General features: G+C 40.5%; 1 protein-coding gene across 1 annotated transcript; it reads right to left on the bottom strand.

Annotated features, from left to right (window-relative positions):
- Window positions 1–663: 663 nt before the first annotated feature.
- On the bottom strand, window positions 664–5,966 carry SELENOP (selenoprotein P). Its single transcript, XM_053448087.1, has 5 exons — window positions 5,743–5,966; window positions 3,766–3,981; window positions 3,462–3,674; window positions 2,616–2,733; window positions 664–2,384 (listed from the first exon to the last, which is right to left on the bottom strand). The coding sequence occupies exons 2-5, from the start codon at window positions 3,966–3,968 to the stop codon at window positions 1,725–1,727; spliced, it is 1,194 nt and encodes a 397-aa protein (XP_053304062.1). The 5' UTR covers window positions 3,969–3,981; window positions 5,743–5,966; the 3' UTR covers window positions 664–1,724.
- Between the last annotated feature and the right edge of the window lie 4,091 nt (window positions 5,967–10,057).

Raw genomic sequence — 10,057 nt, 5'->3', positions numbered from 1 at the left:
TGGATATACTATAAACTCATAGAAGGGAATCACTATTCCTGATCATGGCACAGCTTGGCAAGAGAATATATGTAGGTCAAAGCTTTTATATGTCAAACTACCCTGGCCTCCCAAGGGGTAAAAAAATGCCCTGGCCTCCCAAGGGGTAAAAAATGCCCTGGCCTCCCAAGGGGTAAAATGTGTCCCAAACCACAGCAGCCCACGGTTTGTATAAAATATCTCCAAAACAATTACACCGATGGAAGAACCTGAATTTAAAGGTTTAACTAAAGTAATATAGATATTCTACAACCTGTAAAAACAAACGGTGACACTTCTCCTAAACTCTTCCACGTTAGTAATACAAACTCTTGCAAATGATAATGTTATCAGGGGTACCTGCTCACAGCTTTTGTTTCCCACAGAAACTTCAACACTTGCAGGAGGAGAAAGATAAAGAACTTGAAGTTCTGCGCAACAGAATAAAGGAATTAGAGGGGCAGCTGGGCACTGAACAGGATCCACGATTAAAGCGGAGGAGATTTGACGGAAGACAAGTTGCAGGCAGAAGAAATCTTGTTTAAAAGGTTTTGCTTCTTTCAGTTGAAATGTTGCGAGTTGGAATTTTACAAAAACTTTGTTAAACACGGGTCGGTTCATATTGTAAACAAGCAAAACCATGTATATTTTTTATTTTCTTTTATTGTGCATGTTTTGACATATTGAATCCATCACTTTGTTACATACTACATTCTTGCTTTTTAGCATTGCTATAAAAAGTTTATTCAGGTTATTTAGGAGTTTTTTTTCCCTAGAAACCATCATTGATTATGGCATCAGCTTAAAAAGCAATCCAACAATACCAAACCATTCATATATCAAAACGTATATAAATGTAATAACACAACAGCAGAAATAAGGAATAAAAGTCCCTGTTAATGCAATGAAATTAAAGAAAACTAGGTGTTATCATCTATGGAGTTAACACTGAGTTTATAGAAACCAAACACTAAAAATATCACTATATTATAAAATGAAACTTAAAAGATGGTTTTCTTCTCTAGTCCCTCACCATCTACTGATTGCAGATGTCTGACAGAAGCCCCTAGGTCATAGTTTATGCTCCGGTCGTCATTAATGCAAACAAAATATTACGGAAAGAACGAGAGAGGTGCTTTCTACTTGAGCTGCATTCCCATCGATGTTAAAAAAAATGCCTTGATGTCAGGACCACACGGTTAACTTATTTCAAGGCCGGCAGAGACAAGCAACAAATTGCTGGGCAATCCATTACCGCATGCCAGGCCGAAAACAAGCTACCCAGGCTGATGCTAGGAGACAGAAATATAAACACTTAAACATTCCGCAGTTCTCCAGAACTAATTTCTAGCCAATTTAAAAAAACAAATTCTGCAATATGGAAAAAAGCAGAGGTGAAAGTATACAGTTTGTATTTGTAAGTAACTTTTCAGTTCAGAAATAAATAATTTCAAGTTAAAGTGCTACACTCATAAAGAGCAAAGCCCTAAATGGGGAGCCCATGGAACCTTAATCCATAACTGATCTTAAGAATTTTGCCCAATGCCACAATCTTTTACTTACTTCTAACACTGCTTATTGAACCTAAACCCGTACTGTAGAACTGCGGTGTTTAATATGGCTGCTGATAGTAATGCTGTAACAGTTTACATCAGGAACTTTCAAAGTTCCTTTCACTGTCAGTTTTCTGTCTCTTTTGGTCATTCTCAGGCTACGCTATGTTCTGTCTCGGTGGGTGACTTGTCATCAGACAGTCCCGCATCTGCTGAATGTCATGCAGCTGGAGGCAGACGTCACTGTCAGGACTCAGGAAGGCTGTCTGACAGCAGCTCGTGTCACCTGCAGGACGCTGGGAGGACTTCCTTACACCGTCAGGTCACCTCATTCTGTGTTGTTTCAAATGAAAGCTGCCGTCAGTGTCAGCATCACGTCTCAGTGACTTTCCCTGACTCCTCTCGCCTGTCTCACAGATATTGTTTCTTTCAGCTTTTAATCTTTTTTCAAGGCTTTCTACCTAAGACAGGAATATCTGCCTCTCTTTGTGGGACAAACACAACCTCTCTTTGAGGAACAGCCTCCTCAACTCTTTCACCATTATGCTGGTGAGAACGGTCCCGTGGTCTGGAGATCACTTCTCCAGCTTCTCCTCTTGCACGGTGCCTGTGGCCATGACCTCTCCTACGATTACCATGTCTGACCCCATCCTCTACCACAAGGACTTCCTCCTGCTGCTGATGTCTGTGCCCATGCCCCCTGTGTTTTTCATGATCATGCTGATGCCTGGGTGTCTCTATCGGCTCTTCTGCTGGTTTGTCCTCTGTTGGCTGTTCTTCTGGTTTCTTGCATGCAACTTCAACTTCTGATGTCTGAAAGACAAAGTCCGATACTTTAACAGCTGCCCTAATCCAAGCTCATAGCACAAACCCAAGAGCCATGTCCTTTCAATGGCCAAAAACATTATTTTTTTCCAGGCTGCTTGGGGTTGCATGTTGCTGTACCGTAGGTTAATATTAATGTGAGCCGTACAGAGTAGAATAGTAGAAAGGCATTGTATAACATAGTCTAATTAATTTGCAATCAGAATCCTATAAACATACCTGATTTATGCAGTCCCCGCATTTATGTTCACAGTATGCAGTTTTTATTGCCTCCTCAACGTATGGGAAACTTAAAAACGTGTAGGGAAGCTCGAGATGTTTTACCAAACGTCCACACCTGGAAAAAAGAAAAGCAATATTTTAGTAAATACCAGGTATACAGTTTTGCCGGATGAAATTTTGCATCCAGCAGCAATAACTCATGGTGCAAAAGTCATTGACAATAAATACCACGACAGAAACTGTTACTGTAAAAGCGGCCTATAAGTAACTTATTAAAACTTCACAAATTAAAAAAAGACCTTTATCTGTAAAATTCTGTAAAAGCAGTAATTCCATTTTAGATGTTCAGCCTGCGGCATGCAGTTCACATGCAGCATCGAAGGGTCTTTATATGCTTGAGAGTCCCGCAGTTTTACATTATTAACTTCATCGCATTAGATTACAATGCAACCACCCATACTAAAAAACGAGGACGCTGCCTTAAATAAACAGGACGAAATGCAAATTAGCCTGCGATGGGCTTCAGCGCCGGGTGTTTATTCTGCCTGACCCAAATCTCGGAGTCTATGCATATAATTGAGAGTAAAAGCGAGAATGCTTCAAATGCTGGAGTTCACTTCTGATTAGGAGTGTATCCAATTTCATGCCATTACCCAGAATCCCGATCTGCGGTAACTGAAAGCCGTATGATTATCTGGCAGGCAGAACTGAAAAGGTTACGCTACGGTGATATGTTTATATACTGCAACTGTGATCTGCATTGTCACGAAGAACGAAAGCCATGATTAGTTCAAATTAGGTAATTTTGGATATAAAATCATTACGAATAAATATAGAACAAACCTATCGTAAATGAAAAAGTCATCTTTGTTGCCTTTCAGAAGGCTCCAGACGTCCGCTTGGTTTTCGTCTTGCTGATACACCGGAATGTGCTCAGAGACCTTGGATTTTAAAACTTCGTATCTGACTTGGGAATGTTTTCCTTGGTGATTAACCACGATGTAGGATATGTTCACAAAGCTTTCATTCTCTAGCTTTAACCGCAGATCATCCAACCTAAAACAGCAAGAGATGGCATTTTAAAATATGAACGTGTATTTTTTTATTATTTTTTGTTTTTTTTTTGTGAATGAAAACTTGGACCAACCTGGAAGCCTGCAGCAGACATAAGTATCAGCTAGCCTGAAGAAGAGCTACAACAGTCACCATTCCAGCCGAGTCCAGCATTGGATTAACATCTCCAATTCTCCAGTCCGGTGGCTTCTTACATAGCGAGCGGTGACCCTGGCTCTCTGATCCCCCCCACGGGAGGAGACAGAGAGCCAGGGCGAGAGCAAAGCCCTTCCACATGGTCAGGCTTTACCTACACAAGAGAAAAAACATTATTGAAGACATACAATTGTGCGTGCTACTTCACCAACAATAAATGGTCTCCATACGTCCAGCAGCAGCATAAGTAACTCTATATAATAAATACTGTTAGCAATAATAATACACAAAGCATGTCCACCAGATCGCTACATTTATTCCACCGCAACCGAAGCCAACCTTCCATTCCAACGCAGGCCGTTTATGAAGCCTCAGCACGTTGTAATACTGGAAGAACTTATTATGGAGTAAGGCGACTGTATTGGGTCTTAGATATCGTTCTCCCAACTACACTGCCAAACCTTCACAAGAATGATTCCATAAAGAACTCAAGAAACTTATTTTTTACATAATTATTGGGTGATCGTTTCAGGTGGTGACACATCGCATATTCTGCAAAACCATTATAGTGGGAACAATGCAAAATTGACAAGAATGCTACTTTTTTTCATTAAGCGCAATAATACTGTTGGCATTTGAAGTGCTGCTCACACACCTATTCTCACAAGGACTGCCAAGGTTTCAGGCCAAGTCCTTTATGTTTTTGTGTTTTCATAGAACGATCTTGCGCAATAGTCTATCACAAGACCAGCGGCGGCAGGTAAAATGTCACCTTGTCCCCTACCCAGTAATCAGGAACAAAGATCCCAGCAACAACATTACGGTTCATGAATATTAACCAATTGCATGCCTGGCAATAATTAACTTGCTACACTTGCCTATTGGACTCACAGCCTGATGAGCAAGAGTTAGAATGTGGAGTCCTTTGATATTCTGCTAGACTAGTTTAAGTAAACGCAGGGAAGGAAACATTCTTTTATTCTGTGTGTTTGCATTTGTGTTATGATTCTTATTCAGTTTCAATTCCTATTATGTTCTGCACGATGCCCATTGCCAGCGTTATTATTCCTAATTAAGTTATTAAAGATTCTAAAAGACGATGACATTCATACGGAGAGAATGAGGGACCCCGACGCCCATAATAAGCGACCTGTTTTTAGGAATTATAATACACGGCAGCTGGATTGCAAGATATTGCTTGTCCCGGTTTAAACCCGCTTCTCGGTCACACTTAATGTATGTATCAAACCCCTGCGCTCATTGCAAATAAACAACGGAAGACACTGTATGTTACCCGATCTGTGACATTCTAGTTACTCGGCCACTGGAGGATAGTGATAAGGAGCGCTGCTGTTTATCACTGCAATTCAGCTGGTAGCATAATATACACATATTTATAAAATGTGTTTAGAAGACAGAAATCAGGACCAATTTTAGGTGCATTTAATTAATAACTGGAAAAAATAGTATTTTTGTTTTCACTGTATTTTTTAATACAGAAAGCAGATCAGAACCAGTGGATCCGTCTAGTCTTTTCCTGCTTTGAAGACTCCTTAATCAGTCCCTAGTCTAGTCTTAGATTCGGGATAGATTTGCATTTTTAAATTCCCTCACTGCGTCCACCTCTGCCACTTCTATTGAGAGGCTGTTCCACTTATCCACCACTCTCCCAGTAAAAGCAAACCTTTCTTGCATTCCATTTAATCATTTTATATTGTGACCTCTTGTTCTAACAATTCATCTAAAATAAACTTCCCTCCAGTGCTTTGTTAAATCCCTTTAACTTTTTTAAACGTTAAAACAACAAATAATGCAGGGAGCAATTTCTTAAAAATCGCAGAAAAGGTTTTAGGGAAATAAAAGCCTTGCAGAAAGGTCACAGCGGATGAGACGGTAGTAAAATGAAATCGCTTACACTCTCCCGGGTCCCTTGCAGGCTGCTGTTATGATCACGCTGTTGTTCTTTCTCTTTTTATACTGTGCTTGTTTACCAGACTTCGCAGAGTTCTAAGGTCCAGCTCACCCGTGTGGGACAGCGTGATAAGACGACGACGATTTCTCAGACGCCATAAACCTACAAGCACACCCGTGCATTAATTTAAAGATAGCTTATCGGGGCCGTGTCATTTATACAAAGCATTTCATTCCTGTAAATTTTGGAAATTAAACATATCTTTAAGTCAATATCACCCCCCCCCCCACAGTAAAAGAATGGAGCAGTCCGCTGTGGGAAGGGAGTGTCCCGACTTGTAAGTTTGCTCTGTGCCAGAAATCTTCAGGAAGTCTCTTGGAGTTGCTGAGTTTGCAGCTTCACAAATGCTGTATCTAAATATTCACATTTTGGGGATGATCACGGGGTTTGTTAATGTCCGAGGGCAAAAAAAGTTGCAAGATCACCAAGAACTCGAACAATGTGTTTCTTTTAACAATCTTTAACATTACTTATGCATTTAGTAGATCACCATTCTCTTTTTAAGAAGTACTAGAAGGTCTAACGGGCTGTTTGCTCTCCATGGTGATTGGTATCTTCATAGTATTCTCTGTAAATACTTTACTGAATACTTTGTCAGTCTTAATTGTGAAGGTAATTACATTTCAACCTGAGGCATCTGTCTCAAATGGGTTGGGGATTTTGCTGCCACCAAAATATGTCCCTGGTTGGAGGATTTTACGACAGACTAAAGCCATAAATTCCATGAGATAAGAGGGGCAACTGTCCCAGGTACCACAGTGTGGGGGGCATACTTGAACGGGCAGAAATGCCCCTGAGCTCCCTTCCATTTCCAGAAGTGGATGAGAGATCAGCGCGTGGCGGCCCAAGCGCTAACAGCCCTAGTTCTGACTCTGGCGGGGTGCAAAAAGTGTAACCGGCCCCAGGGGTAAGTGAGACCCTAGCGCAGCTCACTGGGTCATCATGTGCATCCCACACGCAAGGAAAAGCTTTGAGCCTGTCCCGCTCTACCTACACCACCAGGTATTTAGATAATGCTGGAAGAAATATAAAAATAAATCGGAAACTATGTTTCTTTTTCTAAAAGGCTTTCTGCAGAATCTTTTCGCATGTAGATGGAGGTGTTCATTCAAGAACTTCTGAAGTAAAGAAGAAAAAACTCAGTTTAGACAAATTGGAAGAACTGGGTGTCATCAATAAAAGAGACAGTCAGAGACGCCCTGTTAAGAAAGATGTACTGACAGAGATCTTCCAAAATGGACATAAAACATACACCTCTTACCTGACTGCCCTGCAGAAGAAGCAGCCCTTCTCCTCCATGGTCCAACTATTCTTGTCACTGATTGGTTGCTTCAAGCTGTCACTCAATTACAGTAATGAAATCAAAGGGAGATGGGTTTGGACCATCACATCTACCGGAAGACATTTAGCTGGGGTTTGTGGGGCAAATACATATGGAGGGTATTCTGGAGAATCCCTACGTACATTTGCAAAACAGAAAACAGAAGAATTTAAAGGGGCTTTGTATCTATCGTATGCATTAAAGTGCATGGGATGGCTGAAATGTCCCTTTAATTATGGCGCCGTTCTCAATAGGTTACATCATAGTTTATGCTGTGAGATTAAACGTATCATCTCATCTACAGCTCCCTGTTTGGTGAATGAAACCCTAGGGTGAAACACTATCAGTCTATCTAGCTTCCTATTCTGCAGCCTCTCCAAATGCCTCTGTTTCCCCCAAACACTAGAAAATAAATGAGTTTGTTTATTAAAATAGAAAGGTAATATGAAGGATTATTTCGTTACACCGGTTAAGTCAATTTTCTGTCAATAGCCTTCATGTTACTGTATTGTGTGCTGCACTTTCATAAGATTTCAATATAATAAAACTTAGATAATAAGCTGATTGTATTACAGCCTTTGTTGAACCCGTGTGTGCACAAATTGATCTCAATGCATATTGTATTCCATCGAATCTCAAAATATTTGAATAGGCTGCAATGTTCTTTCAGAGAGCAAATAATAACAATGACATAATATAATGAGGTAGAGCTCTTTGTCGCCAATGCTGCTCTTTGCTTGATCCAGGGCAGCGCTCCCAGCCACCGCCTTCAAGACCCTTTACTGCTGAGATAAGAAGGGTATGGAGGCAGGGCTTAGCTGGTTAGGGAGATCAAAGATTGCCTTTCAAGCCAACTCATTGAGCAGAGTTTAATTAGGGAGCATGATAATCCAATAGAGTGATGCCACCCAAGGCACCCTAGGCCAGAATAAATGTCCATCAACCCAGTTCAGTTCCAGTAAACAGGCATTTTTTTAATAATAGAAAAGTTTCATGTCCACCTGGAGCAAAATCAATTCAGAAGAGCCACTACCCAATGCATGACACTTGACAGGCTAAGGGTCTGCATACTATCTCTCTAAACATTTAGGGACTGCATAGAACGCTCTTGTTTACCTTCTAAATCAGCGCACTTAATGTGAAAAGTGTGCATAGGGCTCAGATTTTGCTACTTAGTACACACAAGCTATGTTTGCATGACTTGTGCACTTTGCTCAGTGTTGGTGAGAAAAGCCACACTCAGCACTTTGAGGTCACTCTTTAGGGATGTTCAAAGATCACGCGAGACACCATCAGTTTTATTGAATCTCTGAATGTTCCGTAGCTGCTTATAAAAGTGAGATTAATACTGAGCATAGCCCATTCTATAAGGACGCAGCTTATAGACTTCGATATGGCTGTGGTCGCACAGTGATAACCAAGAATATTATACTGCAGATCAATTATCATTGATTCAGGCTACATAGTAACATAGTAAGTTAGGTTTCAAAAAAAGACTCAAGACAGTTATTGAGTTTGCACATCATTGGTTAACTTTTAAACTTTTCTGACATTGAGCTTGCATGCCTCAAACTTTTGAAATTTCAAGTTGCATGTCCTTGCATGCACTCGCAAACAACTCGCATTATAGTGAATTTGTTTGTTTGCTGATGTTAAAGCATTCTGGTCAGTCAAGTTAACTCTTAACTTGATTGACAATTCAACGTATTAGTGAATACACCTGAAGTTTGTCAAAGCAGCCAGTTGGATACGTGCGTCCCCACTATTTTCAATCCTATTGCATTGGCAGGACCGGGCTGGCGATGGCAGCTGGCTGCACACTGATCTGCCACTGGAACCAGATGTCCATTCCAGGTCTGTGCGGGGGAGAAATACCAGGTTTTCAAATGTTTTCATTTTTCTTTCACTTATTTGGTTTTTACATTTTTTTAAAAAACGTTCTTGCAGTGTTCTTTATAGGACAGAAGCACAATATGACTTTGAGATTGGCCCCTTAAAGCAGTAAATATGGGTGGATTTAATGAGCGGACATGCTGTGATTATTTTTCAAACATGTTGTTTGTGGTAAAGATTGACAGGAGGAAATTAAAAATGTTGTGTTATCTTCCTGAATGTATAATCACAGGAATATTTGCTGTGTACTTGTACTCCTAGAACATAGGAAATCAAAGAACCTCCATTGTTTAAGATACTTGGAAGGAACCAGAATTATTTCTTGTTTATTAAACACTGGTATTCTATTCAACTCTCTTAAAGTAAAACAAAAATAACAGTCTAATAATGTGTAATTCTTCATCTGGATATCAAGTCCATTTAAAAAAAACTGCTGTCATCTGTGTCAAGGACAGGATCCACAGGTGAACTAGGCTTGCCACCTGTCCAGGTTTGGCCCTGGTATAAAACAGTGAGTCCGAGGAAATGTTGGGCGGGTGGCCATATTAGTCCTATTCTGTGGAAAGTTGATACTCTTTGAATAAGTAAAAGCAGCTGATTGTTGCACTTAGCAGGGCCATAGAACATGAAGCAACTAAGGGGTCCAATTGTCATCATTGTCAGCCATTTAAAGGTCTCTCTGACCAAGTTCGCTGCCTTGGTGTCACACTTGACTTCATCCCCGCATTATGGCCGGATCTATCATGGTTGCTGTGAGAAGAAATGTCAGGGGCTTTGCAACTCTACACATCGCCTATCACAGGGAAACACACAGCAGGGCACAAGGAAGCCTGGATACAATTCAAATATTTCAAGTAAAGTAAAAGATGATGGAGCGATTGCACTGTAGTCCTGGCAAGATACTTAAGATTAAGCATCTGTTGTAAAGATATATTTTCCACTAATAATTAGCACAACTCAGAAAGGTTACAAGGTCCAGAAGAACTTTTTACACTGTCTGTCAGACGAGTTTATTGGAAGCTGAAACTGCTGTGAAACAAAACT

Source organism: Spea bombifrons, chromosome 1 (genome assembly GCF_027358695.1).
Source record: "Spea bombifrons isolate aSpeBom1 chromosome 1, aSpeBom1.2.pri, whole genome shotgun sequence".
In the NCBI taxonomy this organism is placed as follows: domain Eukaryota; kingdom Metazoa; phylum Chordata; class Amphibia; order Anura; family Pelobatidae; genus Spea; species Spea bombifrons.
The sequence above is the reverse complement of the archived record's forward strand: the minus strand, read 5'-3'. Positions and strand labels throughout refer to the sequence as shown.